This window comes from Mastigoproctus giganteus, chromosome 4, assembly GCF_048544385.1.
Source record: "Mastigoproctus giganteus isolate SK-2022 chromosome 4, ASM4854438v1, whole genome shotgun sequence".
Lineage (NCBI taxonomy): Eukaryota > Metazoa > Arthropoda > Arachnida > Uropygi > Thelyphonidae > Mastigoproctus > Mastigoproctus giganteus.
Genome location: NC_143578.1, coordinates 196,622,119 through 196,646,284, shown reverse-complemented (window position 1 = coordinate 196,646,284; position 24,166 = coordinate 196,622,119). Strand labels below are relative to the sequence as shown.

The following is a 24,166-nucleotide window of genomic DNA, read 5'->3' as shown; positions in this document are numbered from 1 at the left end:
ATACAGACATCAAGATAAATACAGACATGTATACACATTATATAGGGTGGCCACTGAAAGACTGAAGGGTTTGAAAAAGTCATAACTTGTTCATTTTTAATCTTTTTTATTTTCTTTTTTTTACAGGTTATAGAGCATCCCTTGGAGATTAAAATGTGGCCACTGAAAGACTGACCACCCTTTCAGAATCTTCTGAAGCGATGTTCTGGCGATGCCTAGTTGAGCAGAGCGACGACAGGCAGAGGCAGATGGATCCTCAAGGACACTCTGCTGTACAGCTTCCACCCCTGCGTCAGTGCACACAGTGTGCTTAGGACCGCTTCCTGGAAGATCGCCGACTGATCCAGTTCTTTCAAACCGGGCGATTAGGTTCCGAATCATGTTATCGCTAGTAGAACTTTAAAATGTTGCCGGTATTTTCTCTGAGTTTCAATAATTGATCTTTCACTGGAATAGAAAAACCCAACGAGTTTTACTCGTTGCTGGACATCATACGTAGCCATTTTAATCTTCAAGGGATGCTCTATAATCTATAAAAAAAGAAAATAAAAAAGATTAAAAATGAACAAGTTATGACTTTTTCAAGCCCTTCAGTCTTTCAGTGGCCACCCTGTACTTACCATATTCTGCTCACCCAATATCAAATTCACATATTGGGGGTGCAGAATTTGAAGAGTGGCACATGTTTCAAACATTTCTATTATGTCAGCATTTGATAACAACCAGTACTTCAAATTTATTTAATATACTTCTAGCATTAATATATAAACAAGTAAATGTGTGCCTATATGTGTTTCAGTAACTTGAGCACAGTCCACATATCGTTCATCACTTATGAACCTTTAGTAGGCCTTCTAATCCACCTCCTGCTTCCCAGGCAACTGCATATCAAGAATCAATTCTGCCTCTGCTTATGGCTGCCAGTAAACAATAGTTCATGTAGCTCCTTCCTTACCAAAAAAAACTATCAGTTTTCTGAATTGGCTTTTAACTCTGGCTTGTATTCTGTATTCAACTCTGGCTTGAATAGTATCAGCAAATAATCTTACATCCCCCCCTTTTACTCATTTAGTGTATCCCACCTCTATAAAAAGCCCTTTGTTAACAAGAGTATACCATACTGAGGAAAAAACTATCCCATGAGTCTTTCAGCCATTCCAGGGCTGAACTGGAAAAGTTCTTATTATAATCTCCTTCCTATTGTCTTGGAAAAGTTTCAGGTACTTTGAAATTCAGCCCTCACTCATGGCTTTTTTTTTCAACATTGCCTTGTACCTGTTAAATAAAGCCTCAAACTGTCTATGCATGACAAGTTCCCCCCCCCCAATTTCATTCCTTCAATGACACATTTGTCCATCAAAATGCTAAATTTCTGTTCAATTTCCTCTCTCCCTGCACGTAGCACACACAAAAGCAACTTTTGTTACATTATGTCTAGCTACGCTCAGTTCTGCCATCAAGGGTTTTAGAAGGATGGAGAAAAAGTATTTCTTCATCCTTCTCAAATAGCCTTCTCTACTGTTTAAGTTCTTCCTTATTTTAGATTACCTTAGTCATGGTTTTTAACACTTTCCTGATACTTCTCATATCTTCCTTTCAAAATCTACCCAAGATTTTTCTTTAGCCTGCCTCACACACATCTTAATCCTCTTGCCTATTTTTTTTTTTTACAATCCAATAGGGATTTGTTAGTTCTATTTGACAGAGTTTTATATATATATTTTATTATTATTTTTTTTTTTCTAACTGCTTCTGACTTTCTATGTTTATAAACCTTCTCCCCACATATCTATTTCACATTTTTTCCCTAGTTTTCATAAATTTTTGCCATTCTTTATCTATTTATCAGGATCAGGGCTCCCACTCCTGGGTTTTTCCACCCAGATCTGGGTTTTTTGATTGTCATCTGGGTTGATAGGTTTTTTTCACAAAAATATCTCATTATCTGGGTTTTTTCGGTAATTTTTAATTTTAAGTCAAAATTTATTTTTATTTCTTGTAAATACAATAAAATTTAATACATTTAATAACAGTTTACAATTTTCTTAATTTTATATTCTAATCATAATTTGTAATATCTCAAGTGCTTGTACAAAATACTACAAATGTAAAAGGATTTCAAACTTTTCGCAGGGTTCTACACTATGAAATTACGCTTACATGTTCATACATGTAAGCATACATGATCGTGCTACTAACATGTATGCGCAGCCTATTGAGCAGGCGGAAGGCGGTCTTTACTGCACAGTCTTTTGTGATCGTTCGTGGTATTATTGCATTATTTGGGGTGATTTTTACATTTATGCGTATACTACATACAGTGATATAATAAATTTAAATTGTAGTGACTATTTCTATTTTATGTTAATGGATTAGTGATTTATTTTTTATTTTATAGAACATTTTAAATAAGATAATTGCTAATTAGCCATACCCACAAATTGCCCACAATGTCTGAAACTTGTTCCCCACAGAGAAAGATGAGTAAACATTAGCATTAGCATTAGCATTAATAGAGGCATTTGATGCAAGAAAGCAAGCTTATGCAGCATCAGCCAAAAAAAAAAAAAAAACCCACTTCCACTTCACCCCTCTGTTCGTTCAAAATACCTGTCCAGCTGAGCCTTAAACTTATTTAGGCTATCAACCTCCACCACAAGGGATGGAAGTCTGTTCCACCAACCAACCACCCTCTGGCTAAAGGCAAATTTCCGCACGTCTATCCTACATCTGCCTTTCCTCAATTTGAATTTATGCCCTCTCAGGTGATTCCTCTGAGCTAGAGGAAGAATCCCATCAGCATTGAGCATGCTTAAACCATTCAAGGCTTTATACACCTCTATCAGATCACCTCGCTAGTGCCTAGTCTCCAGACACTGTAATTTGCAAAACTTAAGCCTTTCTTCGTAAGAAGAAAGGCTTATGTTTTGCGTAAACGGTGGTATACTCAAAATTTTAGAAATGAATGGTTAGAAGATCTGGAATTAAAGGATTGGTTGAAAGAAGACAGTAATGAAAAAGGTGCATCTTACTGTATTTGTTGTGATATGAAATTAAAGAATGCCAATAAATCGATGTTACTAGCGCATAAAAATACAGTTAAACATAAAAAAAAGTGCAAATATTGCTAAGACAAGTTCAACGTTAGACACGTTCTTCACAAAACGTAAACCTACGAGAATGAAGAAGTAGCAAAGGCAGAGTTAACAATTGCTGCACTCATTTCTGAGCATAATGTTCCATTTGCGCAATGTGATCACCTTATAGAAGCATGTAAGAAAGCATTTCATGATAGCAATATTGCAAAACAAGTTCAGATGAAGGCGACTAAAGTCTCTTATCTTATACAATATGGCATAGCCTATCATGAAAAATTATACATTTCTAACATATGCAGAAACAACAAGTTTTTTAATGATAATAGATGAAAGTACAGATTTATCTTTATCGCAAGTTCTAGCTGTTGTTGTTAGATATTTTGATATTCAAAAACTTGATGTTGTAGATGTGTTACTTGACACTGCTTGTGTCGAAAATGGTACTTTAGAAGGGCTTTATCAAGCTGTAAAAGATCTTTTCATAGGAAAAAACATTCAAATAAGTAATCTCGTTGGCTTTGATAGTGATAAATGTGCCACTATGATGGGTACTAAGAGTGGGTTCCAGTCATTGCTAAAAAAGGATGTACCATCAGTATTTATAATGGGATGTGTTTGCCATTCTTTTGCATTATGCGCTAGTCATTCAGTCAAGGTACTACCATCATATCTAGAAATATTTATAAAAGATATCTCTTGTTATTTTTTCCGTAGTAGTAAAAGATTAAACGAGTTCAAAATGATTCAAGATGTTGTAGATACTAAGCATAAAATCCCCAAATTAGTACAAACACGTTGGTTATCCCGTGGCAATGTAATAAAAATTATTATTGAGCAGTGGGATGCGTTAGTTCTTTATTTTCAGTCTCAATCAAAAATTGATAAAATCGATGGTGCAGGGAATATTTACAATACTATGATCACCAAAGGAACTAAGCATATGTTGTTGTTTTTAGGATATGTACTGGAGAAAATAAACTGCCTGAATATTGAATTTCAATCTGAGCATTTCAGATTGCACTTACTTCATTCAATGGTTTCAATTGAGTATAAAAATATTCTTAGATTTTTCATAAAAGAAGTCATTACTTCGTGCAAGCTGGTCGAAATTGATCCAAGCAATGCAATAAATCATAAGCCTCTGAATAAAATATATTTGGGAGGCCGTTGTATGGCCTTATTAAATTCAACACCGCTTGGTGACAGTGAAAGCAGGTTTAAAAATGATTGTTTAAAATTTCTTGTTGAACTTTGTATGGAAATCAGAAAAAGATTTCCTCTAAATGATGGAATTATCGCCAGTCTCAATGTTCTTGACCCAGCAGTGATACATGATTGTGCCAATTCGCCACGCTCAATTTTCCATTTAGCAATGCAGTTCCCTCACCTTGTTTCTGAAGACAAACTAGATCTTCTAGATGATGAATGGAGATCATTTCGTTTAAATCAAGATTTAGATTTCTCTTACAAAACCATCCCTGAGTTTTGGTATCTGTTACGTAATGTAAAAGATGGCTTTAATAATTCTAAATATGAGATTTTATCTAACTTTATGACCAGTCTATTTTACCTCACTCTTCGGCAAGCATAGAAAGAATATTCTCCCAAGTAAACCATATAAAAACAAAAGCCACAAACTCCCTTAAACCAGAAACTGTGAAAAATCGACTAATGGCAAAACAGGCGATAAATAGATCTAATCAAAATTGCTATACATGGAAACCTAAATCAGAATTGGAAAAAGAAGTCATACACGGAACTTGTCATAAAAGATACGAAGAACGTTTGAAAAAAATGAAAGAACTTCAAAAAATAAATGTGGAGGGAACTGAATGGGATGAAAATTCTGATTACAATTAAATAAAAGATATTTTTGCATGGTAAGTTTTATCTTATTTGTGTTGCTATACTATATGATGAAAACTAGGTTTTTTTTTGGGTTTATTTAAGTTGCAATCTAAGTTTTTTTTAAATTTGTGAGTGGGAGCCCTGATCAGGATATTTCAGAGACTGCTGGGAGTCATTGCGGTACAAGTAAACAAGATTTTTCTTTAGCCTACCTTACACACATCTTAATCCTCTTACCTATTTTTTTTTAACAATCCAATAGGGATTTGTTAGTTCTATTTGACAGAGTTTTATATATATATTTTATTATTATTTTTTTCTAACTGCCTCTGACTTTCTATGTTTATAGACCTTCTCCCCTTACCTATTTTATGGGTTGTGTTAGGATAGCTAAGAATAGAAACAGGTGCATGTATACTTGCGTTTACACCAAAGCTAGGAGTTTGGTAAATAAATTTGATGAATTTGAGGTATTGCTCAAAGCATCAAAGGCAGATATTGTTGGGATATCAGAGACGTGGTGTCACACAGATATAAGGAATGCAGAACTGGAATTTGGGGAGTACGGAAAGTCTACGGAAAGGATAGACAGGATAAGAAGGGAGGAGGGGTTATGCTATTAGTTAAGAAACACATAAAATCCAAGGAAGTGAAGCCAGTCGACATCACTGGACAGTGCAGTGTCGAGTCAGTTTGGTGTGACATAAGCATTGGGAGATCAAAATTGAGAGTAGGAGTGTGCTATAGGCCTAATGACTCTGATGAGTATAATAAGAAACTGTACAGGGAAATAGAGTGGGCCAGTACATCAGAGAGTCTTATAATGGGGGATTTTAATTTGCCAGATATTGACTGGAATTTGTCGGTTGGTCACTCACACACTAGCAAGGCTTTTGGGGATTTATTGGATGATTGTTTTCTACATCAGCATGTTTGGGAGACAACTAGAGGGAGTAATACTCTTGATTTGATTATCAGTAGTGATTCTTCATGCATTAAGAATCTGCAGATAAAGGAACCACTAGGTGGCAGTGATCACAGTGTGCTGAAGTGGGATTTACTCAAAGAGGTAACTACCATCAGGGATAAAGGGTAGAGTTATTGTTTTCGTAAAGGCGACTACGATGGTCTGAAACAGTATTTAAATTCTATACAGTGGGACCAACTGAAGATGTTACCAACAGCAAATTCGAAATGGGACGCATTCAAAGAACTTATCTTGGAAGCTACTAGGCTTTACATACCATCTAAGAAATATTGTTCAAAGTTTAGGCCTAAATAGATGTCAGATGAACTAATGAGACATATCACAGAGAAGAAAAATGCATGGGATACATATAAATTAACACGTGACACAGAAGCCTATGATATATACAAGTTAATCTGTAACCAAGTTACAAAGGAGGTTAGGCAGGCAAAGGCAGATTATGAGAAATCTTTGGCAAAGGATGCAAAGAAAAACAGCAAAGAGTTCTTTACTTATGTAAACTCTAGAAGGAAGGGGATGAATCAGTTTGGTCCACTTGATATCGATGGTTCAACTGTTGATGATCCTGCTCAGGTAGCTAACAAACTAAATGAATATTTTGCATCGACATTCACACATTAGGAGTTGTTCAGCGAGGGGAATGCCAGAGGTGTATTCAACTCTGGCAGTAAGCTAGAGAATCTTGTAATAACTGAGAGTAAAGTGGAGGAGAAATTGTTGAAGATAAACACAAGAAAGGCACCTGGGGGTGGAAGGGATCTATCCAGTTATATTAAAGGAGGCAGCAAAGGAAGTAAGCAAACCCTTAGCCATAATTATGAGAGCTTTCTTGGACTCAGGGAAGGTACCCACAGACTGGAGATGTGCAAATAAGACTCCAATTCACAAAGGAGGATCAAAGGCTGACACAAGTAATTATAGACCTGTGAGTTTAACTTCTGTTCCAGGAAAATTAATGGAGGCACTGGTTAAAGAAGCACTGCAGGATCATCTAGACAAGACTTCAGTTATAGCTCGGACACAGCATGGTTTTGTTAAGGGGAAATCTTGCCTGACCAATTTGATTGGATACTATGATGCAGTCACAAAAGAACTGGATGCAGGGAATAACTTTGATATTATATACTTGGATCTTAGAAAGGCTTTTGATACTGTTGCACATGGAAGACTGCTGCACAAATTGGAGCAGTGTGGCATTGGAGACAAATTGCTGCTATGGATAAAGGGGTGGTTGAGGGGGAGAAGACAGATAGTGGTAATAAATGGACACTGCTCATCGTGGACTAATGTTAATAATGGAGTCCCTCAGGGTTCAGTGTTGGGTCCATTATTGTTTTCTGTATTTTTAAATGATATTGGTGATGGTATCTCAAGCTTAATGTCCAAGTTTTCAGACGATACAAAGGTTGGCAGGGTTGTCAAGGACACTACTAACACTATGCTGCTGCAATAGGATCTGGAAAGGTTGAGAAGATGGGCTGAGAGGTGGCAAATGAAGTTTAACATTGACAAATGTAAAGTACTACATATGGGAAACAGCAACCCCAGAGCAATGTATCAACTCTGTGGTACTACACTGACAAGGGTAGAGAATGAAAAGGACCTGGGGGTAATTGTGCAGGCAGATATGAAGTTCTCTGAGCAGTGCAGACAGGCTGAAAGAGTAGCTCATGGTGTCTTGTCAATGATATACAGGAATTTTTCTAGCAGGGATAAGGAGGTGATTATTCCCTTGTATAAGGCAATGGTCAGGCCACACCTTGAGTACTGTATACAGGTCTGGAGGCCTCATTTCAAGAAGAATGTAGAGCTGCTGGAATGAGTACAGAGAATTGCAATAAGATTAGTGAATGGAACAAAGGGTTGCTCTTATGAAGAAAGGCTTAAGTTTTGCAAATTACAGTGTCTGGAGACTAGGCACCGGCGAGGTTATCTGATAGAGGTGTATAAAGCTTTGAATGGTTTGAGCATGCTCAGTGCCGATGGGATTCTTCCTCTTGTTCAGAATAATCACCTGAGAGGACATAAATTCAGATTGAGGAAAGACAGATGTAGGATAGATATGTGGAAATTTGCCTTTAGCCAGCGGGTAGTTGGTTGGTGGAACAGACTTCCATCCCTTGTTGTGGAAGTTGATAACCTAAATAAATTTAAGGCTCAGCTGGACAGGTATTTCGAACGAACAGAGGGGTGAAATGGAAGTGGGTTTTTTTTTTGGCTGATTCTGCATAAGCTTGCTTTCTTGCATCATATGCCTCTACTAATGCCTAATGCTAATGCTAATAAGATGGTGGTAGCTTCCAATCTCAGATTCTCTATATACACCTTGTGTCTTCATCTAGTTGTTAAAATCCACTTCTATGATGAGCCAGTCAATTATGCTATATGCTTTTCTTGTTTCTGTTACATTAAAAAACTCATATTACTAAAAATAAATTTGCCTCTGAAACCATATAGAGATACTCAGCTTTTTACATTAAACCTTTGCCATATATGGTATTCTGCTGTTTATACAATATTTTATATTGATTGAGGTTCTTTCCACATTAATATATTATGTGTAATAAGTGAAAATAGTTCTTTATCTCTGTTGCATACACTGAATAAATTTTTTTTATGTTTCATTGCTGTTTAAGTATTGTACACAAAGTAATAAGAATGTTTGAAATAAAATATCCTGAAGAGTACTAAAAAATGACAATGACTTACCATAAGGTGAATTATGTGCATAGGGAGGAGGTCTATCAGTAAAAACTGGTATATATCCACTATTAGTAAAAGGTAGGCACAAACTCTTAATTAGGCTAGACTGAAGATGTGCTGGGCTAGAGTTTCCACTACTGTTATTACTGTTGATTTTTGCAATGCCATTGCTATCACGGCTGTCTCTTTCTAAACAATCTACCTAGAAAATAATGGTGTAATAAATTATTTTTAGAGTAAACAACTTAAAAAAAATAAAAAATGTACAAAGAAACTTATTTTAGCCCAACAGTAGCATCCTTTTCACTGACAGGACCAGCAGAAAAATATTTAATTCTTGTGACTCACTGGTTGGAAATTAGTAGCTGGTGCCTTATTCTTGGATCCACTTATACTGTTCTTTTGCTTTGAGAAAGACGAGTGGCCCTGAGACAGTATCGATGAATGAAGTAATGTAGACGTTATTGTTCACATTATTCCAAACTTTCTGTGTCCAGAAAAGTTCATTGTTTAGTGAAACACTGCTTTATTATTATTATTACTAGCCATATGGGGCAAGAAAGCCTGAGGCTTATGCTACACCAGCCAAAAAAAAAAAAATTTCTGAATTACCCCGAGAGAGAGAGAGAGAGAGAGAGAGAGAGAGAGAGAGAGAGAGAGAGAGAGAGAGAGAGAGAGAGAGAGAGAGAGAGAGAGAGAGAGAGAGAGAGACAAGGGAATCACCAAGAAAGAGAAGAATGATGATATCCAGCTCAGGACCCTGTATGTGCCAAGCCCATACTCACCAGATGTGAGCCCCTGGGCTTTTCATCACAATGACATGTTTTTCACTACCAAAAGGTTCTTAAAGTTTGCCATTCACCTATATGAGAATTATCACAAATAAGAGAAATTCCGGTACAATTTGCTGCCACAACCAATAAATTAGCTAACCCCAGTGCATCTGCATTCTAGGGTAGTGTGAGTAAAGTATCCTGTATTACCAAAAAAGGCCAAAATGTTATTCTGATAGGTAGCATGTATCATGACAGTAGAACTGATGCTTTGAGGAGGGAAGAAAAAAAAAAAGAACCACAATGTGATATTTTAAAATTCTATGGGGAAGGGGGGGGCTGACACATTTGGACAAGTTGTGGGGACTATGTATGATATCAGCCAGAATACTATTCACTGGTCCATGGTGATTTTTTTTTCCCCAATGAATTTAGAAGGCATAAATTTGCAAGCTCCTCAATGTGGGCACCTGTATGCAGTGAGGGGGATCTCCCATTGGCACTGCTGGTCCTCCAGATTAGCATCACCGGGATCCAATGCCCACAGCCTAGGTTCTAGGCTAACAAAATGGGAATCTGGCATGTTTGCTGTGCGCTGCGATCCATGCAAATTCAGAAAGGGGGATCTGGTGATTCAGGGTCCCAGCTTCAACACATCACTTTGGCTCCTGCTTTGACAAGACAGATGATCCTGGATGGCTCGGCCAGGATCAGCTGGCTAGTGCATTTGCTTGCAAGAGTCAACCATGTCAGTGCCATGCCCTTACTCTCATGGTTCTAGAGAGAGAGAGAGAGAGAGGATTCAGGCTGGTAGAGGTGTAGATATAGTGTCTGGTAGCCCCGACATCCCACTCCCGGGCACATTTATTGCTTGCCAGGTAGTGGGTGCCCTAATTGGGCTCCATGGTGGGTGGTAAGATTGGGCCACAGAACAAACATAAAAATCCTGATTCTGATAGTCTATAAATTTTTCTTCTGAGACCCTAACAAGGTCCCAACCAGAAAATTATACCACTGACACGGAAAATGTTATCTCAGCTAAAAGACCTGGAACTGAAGATACATCAGGTTAAACTCCTCAATACTTGATTGTACATTCCACCAGTAAAAATTCCACCAATAGGAAAAATGTCACCCTTCTTCATCCAGAAGGATTTGGAAGAAATAGCAGGACTCAGAACAGCTTCAAGAAATATCTATTGAGGGAATACCACTTGTAGTAACACCTCACAAGACACTGAACTCATCCCAAGGCATAATCTTGGAATGGAACCTTCTCGAAGTGCCCAAGGAGGAAATCTGTTCAGAGCTAAAAGCCCAAGGAGTGACAGCTGCAATACGTAGGGATGGGAATCTAGTCCAGACTAGAAACATCATCCTTAATTTTAATACACCAATGTCTTCTAATGAGGTTAAAGCTAGTTATATAGATGCACAATATATTCATGTTCCAAACCCATTAAGGTGCTTCAAGTGCCAGAAATATGGACATTCACAAATGGCTTGCCATGGTGCCCTAGCATGTGCAAAATGCAGTGCAAAAAGACCACAAGATTACATCATATAAAGTGGCAAAACCCACCTGCATTAACGGTCAAGGCAAGCACCCTGCCTACTCTCGAGCATGCAAGAGGAGGAAGGAGGAAAAGAAAATACGACAACTAAAGGCAGAGCTAAACATCTCACACCAGGTGACCAGTAAAGCAGTTAAACTGGTAAACAACAATAAGACAACATATGCTGAAAAGGTTGCCAAGAAATGTTCATTTGGGACTCAAATGGAAATGACCATGCCACCTAAAGAGTTATTTATGCCCATTGCCCATTATTTACTGAACTCAGAAAAACTAACACAGAAAAATCAGTCAGCTGCCATTCCAATTTCACTACCTCCTTCTGCCCCAGCACTCCCAAAATTGAATACTAAATTAACAGTACAGAAAACTGGACTTCCCATGCCAATGCAAGAAAAAATGGACGTTGAAAACAAGGAGGTGTGTGATGATTCAGTCTTGGAACTCTTTGCAAAGGAAGAACTGGACATAGGACAGCATCCATACTTCCCAAAAAAAGATAAATTCGAGACTTAAAAAAAAAAACTATGCCTTCAAACACTTTGGAAGCTGACTAACAAGCTGATCCACCAAGCACACTATGGGCTAAGTTCCTATGGAAGAATTGTTGTGGATTCCAGCAAAATGCAGAAGACATCAAGGCATTCCTGCAAAAGCATGAAGCAGCATGCTTTTGCAGGAATGCCTTACAGAGACTTATCTAAAGACAAATGATGACCCCACCATGTATAACATCACAATTTTTCGTAAGGATAGAATTGTGGATGGTCCTGCTCGTGGAGAAGTCACTATCGTTGTGGGCAATCAGACCCATTTCAGCCTTTGCTACTTACATCCAAGCATAGAGGCTGCCTTACAGTGGGATTTTTGTTAACAATCTGCTCTATTTATTTGCCACTGGGACTGGCATACCCAAAAAGACCTTAGTGATCTTATAAAGCAGTTACCCCCCCCCCCCTTTCTTACTTCTTGGAGATTTTAATGGACATAACACCCTGTGGGGTAGCAACCTTCATGAATAATGTTGGCCGGTCAGTCCCCTATACAGACTACAGGTAACTAATCCACAATAAGATTTATTCGCAGTGGCAAGGTCTTGGAAATTGGATTGGAAAGATCTTGGAAAGAAAGCTGTTCTTAAGAAAAATAAAATTATGGTGGTAAAAATAAGCACAGAAAGTGATATATTGCTATTTTATTTCTATTTCAGCCATGCAGAATGTTTATGTAGTGAATATCACAAGAACCTTGGAAAAATGTATTCGGATGATTATGTTACTACTTCACATTTATATCTGTCACATATACAGGAAAAATTAATAGAATATTTTTTCATTGTAATACATTAATTTCAAAGCATTTTTTTTGCAAATATTGGCTTAATTTATGCAATTAATGCCTTTTCAACCTTAAATCTGGCAGAGATTAAATGTTTCATCTTTCTATTTTATGTCACCAACATTTTTCTGAAAAATTTAAGTACAGTTAATAAACTTTTTATCTCATTAAAACTAATGAGCATTTTAGTGACAAGACATCATCTTTATGCAGTAGAACCTCATAAATCTGGCATTCCAAAATCCAGAATTATCAAAAAACTGGTACTTTTTTAAAAGTACACTTTTAAAAATTTTGCCCCTAGTTGCCTATCCTGCCATTTTTGCTTGAACACACTACTCACTCAGTTTCTGTACAGGCGAAATTAACTCCTTTGTAGTGGATCATTGGTATCCACTGAGAATAAGTAACTGGTGAGTATGAGCTAGGCACACCCACGGTTCTGAGCTGGATATCATCATCATTATTATTATTATCATTAGCCATATGGTGCAAGGAAGCCTGAGGCTTTTGCTGCACCAGCCAAAAAAAAAAATTTCTGAGTTACCCTAACAGAGAGAGAAAGAATCAGGAGTAGAAAGGGAATCACCAAGAAAGAGAAGAATGGTGATATCCAGCTCAGGACCTTGGGTGTGCCAAGCCCGTACTCACCAGATGTGAGCCCCTGGGGTCACATCTGGTGACCCCCCAGGGGCTCACTCAGTTTCTGTACAGGCGAAATTACAGCACCGTCATTGGAGTATCAGTTTTGTAATACAAACATTGACTATTTTTGTGGCCTAAATTAATATTTACACAACTGCTTGAAACAGTAGTATAGTGAAATGATGTACTAATCTTGATCGTGAAAAATAAGAAGGCCTACAAGAAAATTCCAAGGTTTTGTATTCATGAGACCTAACTTATATTTAATGAATTTATTAAATATTAAGTCAGTAGAGTCCAATTGTTCAAAAAAGTCACTAAAAGGTGCAAATTCTAGAACCAATTTTCACACAGCAAATGAAGACATGTCCAATTATCAGCTGACCAACACACGTTGGTACATGTTATGAATTAGTTTTTATGGTTATGTCCATTGGGTGGTACCAGAAAATCTGAAGCCCACATCAAATAATACGGAGCTATTATGATATCTTAAATAAATACTTTACAAGCTAAAAACCTTTTAAAACACAATTTAAAACCTTTGAAAGCACATTAAAACAGGCATCTCCTTGTATAATACTGTATTTTGGGTCTAGATAGCTACATTATAAACAAAACATATAAATTGATAAGTATGCAGTGTTCTCTCTTCAAATTTGACCACGTTAGTTTTAAAAATTTAGTTATAAACTTTGGATTTTAACGTTTTATACAATAGCACCCGGCTAAGAAGTTTTCCAAGGGAGTGGAGGTTTAGAAGTTCTTACGGGAAAATGACCTAAGGGTATCAAATATTAACTACACAAATAAAAATGAAAAGATACATATACATAAGTTAAAGATCATTTTTATCAGAATTTATAAATATTTTACTCTGCCTATGGGAAACATTTTAAACTGAGGATTTCTAATTGCTTAACATTCTATTCATTAAATTCATTACCAAGTTGGAAGAATAAACTCCTTTGTAGTTTCAACATACCTTAAAAGATCACAATTACAATAAGATAGTGCAACAATCCACTAAGTAATTCAGAACTGATCACAACAATCAGAACTTGATGCTTAATGTGGCTGGCGTATCCAATTATGGATATCGATTAAAATAATTGCAATATGTCACTTCCATCATATCAAAATATTTATATTAAAATTTATATAAAATATTTTTACCTGTGAAACATGGGGAAATAATATATTACAATATAGAGTTGAAATTGACAATTAAGAAAGTACAGGGGAAACTTCTTATGCAGAAATTTCTTATCCAGGTTCTACTGTATTTTATTGTTTTACATTTAGGCCATGATAGGGTGTGAAGATCTAGTGGCATAGGCAAGGAGCACATATTATGATTTTTATAATATTTCATGTTTATTTACTTATGTTTTGTCTTTGGTTTTTAAATATTCAGTGTATTCTAAGTGCATATTGAAATACATGACATAAATTACAAAAATCTACCTCTTTCTCAAACCTGTAAGATGAGGATTTGCCTTTGGATACTTGGCTACGTGCAGCACTTAAAAAAAAAAAAAGGAATTTTCTGAAATCTGGCTCGTGCTAAGATTTTCAACATTCTATTCTGTATAATTATATTTACCTTACAAGTTACCTCCTTCAAAATAATTGTCCCTTAAGTACACTTTTCAGTTTAGGATAGAGGAAAAAAAAAGTCACACGAGGTTAGATCTAGCAAGTATGGTACATGTTCTCACACAGATTTGTTGGATAGAAACTGGTTAAGGTGAACAAGGAGCATTGTCTTGATAGAGCATCAAACCACCAGTTTTTTTCAAACTGAAGATCTGAACTTTCTGAGTACTGTAATTACTTTCGATGAAAGTTGGTTGTTCCATTACGACCCAGAAACTAAAAAACAGTCAATGCAATGGAAGGAGGCAAAAAAAAAAAAAAAAAAAATCCACTAGACCAAAAAAAGGAAGAATGTCAAAATCGAAAATAAAAACCATGCTTCTTGTTTTCTTCAATATTACAGGAATTTGGCCGGAAAAGTCCCACCAAATCAGTCGGTCAATCAAACATACTACTTTGAAGTTCTGACAAAGCCTTGTCAATCAATTCAGCCCTGGAGAGATTGTACAAAACTCATGGGGTAGAATTTTTCCCATCATGGTTTATCCTTCTTAACAGGAGACTGCAAAAATATTGGCTGAAGCTGTCAAGGCAGTGTTAGGTGGATTTTAAAACTGAAATGAATGAGTGGTGTTTAGGATGTTTAAACCTTTTCACAGAAAAATTTGTTCTATTAGCTTGACTATTCATGACATATTCAGGAGATGGGAGGGATGGGAGGGAAGAGAGACAGACTAATAGATTAAAAGTAGCCACAGACAAAATTGAAAGTCATTCATGCACTGCTTCTACTGGAACACGCAGCAGCACAGAATGCAAGGTACCAGGAACTGGTACCTTGCATTCTGTGCTGTGAGTTAGGAATGAGGAAATACATGGGCTGTGTTAGGGTAACTAAGAGCAAGAACAGGTAGTAGCATAACAAATAAATCTGTTTAATGTGAAGTGCTGGTCAAGTCATCAAATGCAGACATTGTTGAGATATCAGAGATATGGTGTCACTCAGATATAAGGGCTGCAGAATTTGAATATGGGAAGTACAATAGTCCAATAATGCTATTCAGATGCAAACTTGCATCTTGGCATCATAAGAATGGGTACCTTGAGGCATACACAGAGAGAGTTGCACCTATTCTGGAATGACCATATGGAGGAGGGTTCACTGAATTATGGTCTTGGAAACACTGCTAGTCATTCCCCAGTTAAAGTCCATTGTCAGCCATTCCACTGTTTTCCATCTATCAGCTCACACCATGACCACTGATGAGATGTAGGTATCTACATATTCGCCTAATGATTGCTGCTCTGTCCACTCTTAGAACAACTTAAATACAGCACTCCACAAACAGGCCACAAGATTTGCTTTTCCATAACACTACCACCCTTCGACAGGTACTTAACAGTCATCTCATTTTTGAAGTCCATAAGATCACATCCCTCGCTCTCATTGATCAAATACTTTGTGTGGACCACATGCCACGAACTTGCAGTATCACATTTACTGGTTCTCACCACAACGTGCTACCAGGCAGGAAGGAACGACTGACTGCTTAAACATGGGGGGGGGTCATAATGTTTTGAATGGACAGCGTACATTTATTTAATAAAAAAAAAAAAAAAAAATATATATATATATATATATTTTTTTTTTTTTTATATATGTATACTCAAAACAACAAATCAGCAACAATTGTAACCACTGTAACAATCGCAAAATGCAGCTTATGCATCGGACCCTAAAGTATGCATTGCATTTCAGGTGCGGCCAATTTCCCCAATTGAATTTTCCATTTTGTTGTAATTAACAAAAAAAAGTAGAATGCCATTAATAAATGAATATGGAATATTACACTCATAAAATTTATGACTCTGTCAAAAAAAAAAACCCAATTTGAGGAATAAAGTTTATTTACAAAGAAATTTAAAGATAACAAACGTGTACTTATTTGAATTTATTTTACATCACATTAGCATGGTGATAGCATCGGGTTTTACCCGATGCTATCCTCATAGTGGCTTCTTGCAGCATTCACAGTAAGTGGTGGCCATCCTTCAGCCAACCTTAATGGGCAGAAGGCACACATTATGTGCTTCCCATCACCATTGGTTGATGAATCTTGTGCAATGCCTTTGGGAAGCTTCTCCCCAGCAGGATCGATCTTGGGTAGGATGTGTTGCCTCCATCAACAACATTTAACAAGACACCTGAAGACACCTGTCCATTGATCCACACTTCAGTATGGATCAATGGAAATTAAGTCTGTGGATCCATCAAATCACACAGCATTACCAGTCTGATGAAAGTGTTTAAGAATGTAAGAAGGATAGCTGCAGAACTTAGCCCAACTTCAGAATTGGGAGGAGAAGGAGGAGGTGTAATAATCTGAAGATGTTTCTTTTAGTAACAAAATTCACTAGTTGCAGTGCAAAGAACTATGAATGCTGCTTCTTACATTAATGTTTGGTCAATTTTGTGCACCTTACATTTGTGTCAATGTTACTGACACGGTCCATACACTTTCCTTCACGACAGAACTCCACATCAGCAAGAAAGCATAAATTATAATTGCTTTAAAGGAGAAAAGTACCAGCATTATACTAAAACTTAGAATGGCTTCCATGACCCACTGAAGTAGTTTTTGAGGGCGATAGTAAGTCAATTGACTAAATATATAATTTATTCATAACTACAAGTATCTCATGAACAAATGAAAAAATGGAATGAAAAAATTCACAGAAACATTGTTCCGGAAACATTTCTCTTCCAAGTGAACGTAATAATGCTTATCTGTCAAGTTTGTTTTATTTATTTATTTTTTTATTGTTGTTGTAGTTAGGCACGTCGGCAACTTGGACTATATTGCACTATGTGTATTATGCCGATATAAATGTATGTTCATAGGCTGATTTCAATATTATGCAGGCTGAAAAATATATAATAATTGGAGAAGGGGAGCACTCCCTCTCCCTGAGATTATTGGCTGACTACAGCCCTGTTCGAAAAATCCTTTAGAAATTCCTCCATACAATGAGACTTGAACCCAGACCTCCCCAAAATTAGTGAAAAGTGGCAAAACCTTCTGTCATGGAGGACATGCAATATATATTTTTTTTATTAAATAATTCAATACACACGCATGTGTGCACGTGCACACAATCTGTAACTGACCAATGAGAACGTTCCTTTATGCCAGTGTTAGAACAAATGTTCAAAATGGCCTTGAAAACTAATTTTTAAACATGTAAATTTGTCACCAAATTGTTTAACCATCCATGGTCCATTTTTGAACTTGTTCATTAAGAACTGGAGTAACAAAAAAAAAAAAAAAAAGGCATATAGCAGTTTCTGCAAGAAGAAATCCAGTGGATTTAAATCAATAGAGCGAGCAGGCCATACCATCAGTTCACCTCTACCAATCCACTGTCTGCAATACAGGGAGGCGCCTCCGTAGCCAGGTGGGCAGGAGCAGCAGTGCATAGCACATGCTTCTTGATTAGACTGGGGTTTGAGCCCGTGACCACCAAATACGAAGGATGCGGAAAGGTCAGGGAATGACTACCGCATATCCCCGGAGCAATATGGTTTAGTTGCTAACGCTCCTAAAAACCAAATAACTCTGCAATACTTAGAGAGATTTTTGAGCAGCAAGGCAAAAATGTGCTGTGGCCTCAACATGCATGAACCACATTTGATGGAGGTGTGTCCAATTGAAACTTCTACTTGCAATACAGGCAGCTCCTTCTTTTCCTCCAAAAAATGCCTATAATTGTGACAGTATGTAGCAGGAAATTTTTGTGAATTGTAATTCAGCTATGAAAAATTGGCAGTGGATTGTTTGTTTGTTTGTTTGTTTAGGGAATTATTAGGTGCATCGGCAACTATGGCCATAGTGTGCCAAATTGGCAATGGAAAAAAAGAAGTTCCAGTATACTGCTGCAGAAGACATTAACAAAGCAGGGCTCACAAATGAAAATCATCTTGCCAGAGGGCCTGCACTTTCTTCATGTGGTATGGATAAAGTTGCTGCTCCAGAATAATTTCCATACAGTTGAATGTGCAATATCTAACACTGCTACTACATGTCTTGTGCTAGTTCCAGGCCCCTCCTCAATCATGTTCTCCACCTGTTCCTCTAAAGCAGGTATTTGGCAGTTCTGGTTTTTCCCTATAATAGGCGAAAAGCATCCCGTCTCTCAAATGGTTGGACATCTTTATTGCAAAAAAAGTTTGCCAGTAGAGGCACTAATCTTCACGGCCACTCCCATTCCTTTGTCCATAAATTTCATTTATGGACAAAGGAATGGTCTTTAATAGTACTATAGTACCAATTCATGATCAAGGTAAACAAAAAAAAAAAAAAAAAAAAAAGAGGAATACTGATTTGCATATGGGTAACTTCATGATAATTAATAAACAAAAGAAATGAAGCTTCATTTTAAAAATAGCTGCCTCACTCAGAAGGAGTAGATGCATTTGTTCCAAAACTGGAATGCACACACAATGATATCAGATAAGCAAATAATTCAAATTACCTATGATCTTACTAACAAGGGTTCTTACCTCCACTTTACATAAATACAAAAATGGACAATAACTCAAACAGGAAATGTTTCCAGACCTACATCTATATGAACTTTATCATCCCCATGTTGAAAATGCCTTATATATCGAGGGTTTAGTGTCACACAATGTTAACTACAAAACTGCATTTTTGTTTTGAGACAACTTTAGTTTTACTTTATACAAATAATGCATATCATGCCATAGAACTGTAGCTCTCTAGTACTTTACAAGTTAGCTTGGGCTATAAGCAAATTTCCAGTAAACCAAGAAAATGTCAAATGCCCTTTTCTTGGTTAATTATAAAAACGTTTACTACAAAATGATTTTGTAGTTAACGTTGTTTGACACGAAACCCTCAAATATGCATCGTAATTTGAAGTGTGTGTGTATGTCAAAGATCAATAAAAAGTAATAGGAGAAGAAGGCAGAATGGTGATCACTTAAAAAACAATGGCTACAATTTTAAGTCAATAGAACTTTCATTAATAAATATAAATAAATTATCAAATTGTTATAAATTATTTGGGAAGTGGGAGGAGATGACTTCCATTGGTATTACCCTTCATGTAATATCAACACCTTCCATACAGATAAAATGTTGCCCTTTTACACTACAAATGTAGTTTTTTCCTTTAAGAGTAATCTATGGTCTATCCACACCAATATTGTATAGATTATTTATACTCTTAAACCTATGATGCCTTGTTGCATTGAGTTTAACTTGTATATTAGGTTCCCAAATTGCTCTGAGGTTCCTAAGGGTCCGTAAACAGTTCCCAGGGGATCTGTGGATAATTTCTGTAATGGCTACTTTGAATTTTACTTATTTTTTTAAACAAAATCTAAATATTGTTATAGACTGGATGTTGCACCTGACATGAGATTTCAGTTGTCTACAATCACTCAACTTTAAAGGACTTTGTGAGATGAAAAGCAACACCATTCTTCACACTCGTAGCCTATGAGGTACGATTGATTGTATACTCAAATACTGACAGTTTATTATTCAGTTATTTTTTGTGTCAGTCTGACAAAGGTAGATTGCAAGCATATAATAAATCAGTTCTGAGATATAAATTTTTAATTTTGGATACCTATAGTCTGGACACCACGATATTTAAGTGAGCTAGGATGTGAGGATCCGTTGTTATTTTTCGAAGCCAAAAGGAGTCTGCCAGCAAAAAAGTTTGGGAAACACTGCTGTATATCATTGACAAAACCCCATGAACTCTCCTTGTATCCTGTCTGCATTGCTCAGAGAACTTCATATCTGACTGCAAAATTACCTCCAGGTCTTTCATTTTCCATTACCCTGAGTGTAATACCACACAGTTGGTTCACTACTCTGGGGTTACTGCTATGCATATGCAGTACTTTCTCCCATCTGCCCAACTTTTCTAGATTGTGTTGCAGTAGCGTATTGTCATTATTGTCATTAGCTGTACTGCCGGCCTTTGTATCGTCTGCAGACTTGGACATTAAGCCTGATATGTCTTCACTGGAAACTGGGGCTGGAAAACTGCTGATTTGTGGGGAAGGATATATAGATTAATAATTTAACAGCAGCCACAAGCAAGGGTGAAATTGATTCATGCTTTCTTAACTTCTATTGATAAATGCAGAAGCGTAGAAAACAAATTGTGGAAGGGAGAGATTACAAGGTTGCTCGCGGGGGAACTCATGAGAAAACCATATAAATGGGGCTGTGTTAAAGTTGCTTAGAATAAGAATAAATGCCAAAACATGCTTATACACTAATACTAAGAGCATGAATACGTCTGAGCAAGTGTTATAGCAGACTGGGACTTAATAAATGCAGTGGAGGAAGAATTAGTATAAGAATTGAAGGAACAGGTCATATATGTGTGCAAAGATAATTCTGACCAAAAAAGATGGAGAACTTTACCTACCCATAATATTATACTTCAGTATGCCAATGCTACCAACAGTGGCAAAGGCAGGTTATTTCAAGTGCCATATCAGACCATATGTACCAAACCCCTTACAATGTTATGAGTGTAAAAAATTTGGCCACTCATAAGCGACATGTAGGCATCTACCCTTGAGCATACACAAGGAGAGTGTACTGCTCATTCACCACATTATGCAAATTGTGAAGGCCTTCATATGTTACATTCAAGAGCTTGTGACTTGTGGAAATAGGATAGAAAATCCAAAAGTATGAAATTGAATACTAAGTTATGTATCAGGAGGCTTTTTCTAAGATTCCTTTTTCTTATTCTAGCCTCCTGGTAGCTTCTTCTGGATATGCATAGCATATCTAGAAATTGCGTAACATAACCATGCATCTGTTACCTATAAAAACACCAAACAGTAATAACACGGACTGAGACAACAATTCTCCCAAACATGTCACTTGCTGAATGGGTGAAATCTTTGTTAACTTAATAGACTCACAAGTGACATCTGATCAGGTTAACAATGTCCAGAATCCATTTCCATCTACCTGTACTCCTGCATTTCATTTCAAAGTACAGAAACATAAGGAACCAAATTCTGTTAATCCCAGGGACTCACATCTGGTGAGCACACCCAGGGTCCTCAACTGGATATCATCATTCTTCTCTTTCTTGCTGATTCACTTTTACTTTTGACTCTCTCTCTCTCTCTCTCTCTCTCTCTCTCAGGGTAACACGGGGAATTTTTTTTTTTTTTTGGCTGGTGCAGCATAAGCCTTGGGCTTCCTTGCACCATGTAGCTGCTAATAATAATAATAATATCTACCCACTTCACACTATACATACTACGGAGGTCAACACTGACACCGAATTATCTATTATCTCTTCCATCTGATTCAGATGACTCTTCAGAGATAGGGCGCCTCCGTAGCCAGGTGGGAAGGAGCAGCTAGTGCGTAGCACACGCTTCTTGATTAGACCAGGGTTCGAGCCCGTCACCACCACATACGGAGAATGCGGAAAGGTCAAGGGAATGACCACCGCATATTCCCGGAGCAATATGGCCTTAGTTGCTAATGCTCGTAAAAACCAAACAACAACAACATCTTCAGAGATAATCTGCCACACAGTCCCCCCCCCGACTAGTATAAACTCGATCACTTTCCATTTTGATTTATCTTTTTAATTATTTTATTTATATTTTTATATTCTTCATTTATTTATTTATTTTACTTTTTCATTTTTGCATATGTGACTGTATGCCTCCTATCATTTCCTTTACAGCAGTTCCTCAAATTAAGAACCTGAAATTAAGTTCTCATATTAAAAACCTGAGAGGGCATAGATTCAAATTGAGGAAAGACTTGTAGAATAAATGTGCGGAAGTTTGCCTTTAGTCAGCGGGTAGTCGATTGCTGGAACAGACATACATCTGTTGTTGTGGAAGTTGATAGCTTAAATAAATTTAAGGCTGAACTACACAAACATTTGGAGTGACCGGATGGGTGAAATGGGAAGGGTTCTTTTTTTTTTTTTTTCGGTTAATGCTGTATAAGATTGCTTTCTTGCATCATATACCTCTGCTAATGCTAGAGAAATGCAACCTCTTTGGGTTTAAGCATGTTTCGAATGCCAATTTTGTTCATTTCACCATATCAGAGAATAATAGAGAAAACAAACAAAGAAAAAAAAATTTCATTTTTCATATGAATGTGATATTACTGTACATTATTTTATGCTTTTTTATAATGAATGAAACTTATGAAACTATTTAATACCTGTAGCATATGCCTCAATGTTATAAACTATGCTATTGATAAGTCCTAAATTGAAAATTACAGTCTACACAAGAAAGCAGTTATTGCAAAAGAGTATTTGTAGTCATTTTTTTTTCTAATAAATGATATTTCTACCTAATTTTTTTTAGTTCCAAAGTAATGTCATTATACTGCAGTCACAATATGGATTTTTTTAAGGGAGTACTTGTTGGTATAAGTGTCTAAACAACACCAAGGGCTGCTCAGGGGGCCAAGATGTGCCTATACAGAGATTTTTTTTTTTTTTTTTTATGTAAACCCCAAACACGAGACGTATTAGAACCTATAGTACTTAGTACCGTGCTTGGGTTGGAGGTGGAAAAGACGAAAGAAGATATTAGTTGACATTGGACTTGAACCTCTGTAGACTGTAATTTTCAGGAAATACGTATGAAGGAAGGTTGTTCCAGAAAATGGCAGTTAAATTAATAAACGAGGAAGATGAAAAGTTGGTCCTGTGAGTTTGAAGTTGGATAGTAAATGGATGCTGACTGGTGACGGCATGTGTTCGGACTGTTTTGAAAGAGAGAGCGAAAGAGAGAGAAAGAAGAGGCATGCAGCAGAAACAGTACGTCTATGAGACAGCGAGTGGAGAGACTTTGCTAAAGATGAATCATTAATTAACCTAACTGCCCTCTTCTGAATGGAATCAAGAAGCCTGAGAGAGGTTTTGGGGGCACCACCCCAGATGTGGGAACAATATTTCATGGCAGGGCGGATTTGTGATATATACAGAGTGCGCAGCTGTTTGGAAGAAAAGTAACGCGAAGAGCGAAAGAGAAAACCAAGTTTTTTTGATGCAGAGGAAGCAATATTTGCTTGTGCCAAGAGAGATTAGAAGTCAGGGTAATCCCCAAAAGAGATATATCATTTTGCCTAGAAATTGGAGTGTCACTAAAGATAAGTATAGGAGCAGAAGAATCCTTTTTGCGAGATATAAGACAAGACTGAGTTTTAGAAGGGTTGAAATCAACTAAGTTGTCTTTGCCCCACTGGAGAATTACCTGAAGATCGGCATTTAAGGAATTGCTAGCAGATTTTCGAGAAGTTGAAGCTGATTGAGCAGGACAAGGTTTCTCAAAATGGAAAGTGGAATGCAATGTGCTATCATTGGCAAAACTATGGATAGGATTTCCAGTCAATGGAAGAAGGTCATTAATATACAAGAGGAAAAGAGTGGGGGTTAGAACTGAACCTTGGGGGACACAGGCATTAGTGGAGAAGTTAGAAGACAGAGAGCCATCTATCATCATCCTCAGTGAGCGATCAGAGAGAAAACTGGATAACCAATTACTAAAAA

General features: G+C 36.9%; 1 protein-coding gene across 2 annotated transcripts in view; it reads right to left on the bottom strand.

Moving 5' to 3' along the window:
• Nucleotides 1-24,166, bottom strand: part of LOC150087307 (uncharacterized) — a 373,218-nt gene that overhangs the window by 119,384 nt on the left and 229,668 nt on the right. For both annotated transcript variants that reach the window (XM_090371972.1, XM_090371971.1), the window contains exon 3: nucleotides 8,644-8,839. In XM_090371972.1, coding sequence (XP_090228098.1) covers nucleotides 8,644-8,839 — 196 coding nt within the window. The remainder of the gene's footprint in view (nucleotides 1-8,643; nucleotides 8,840-24,166) is intronic.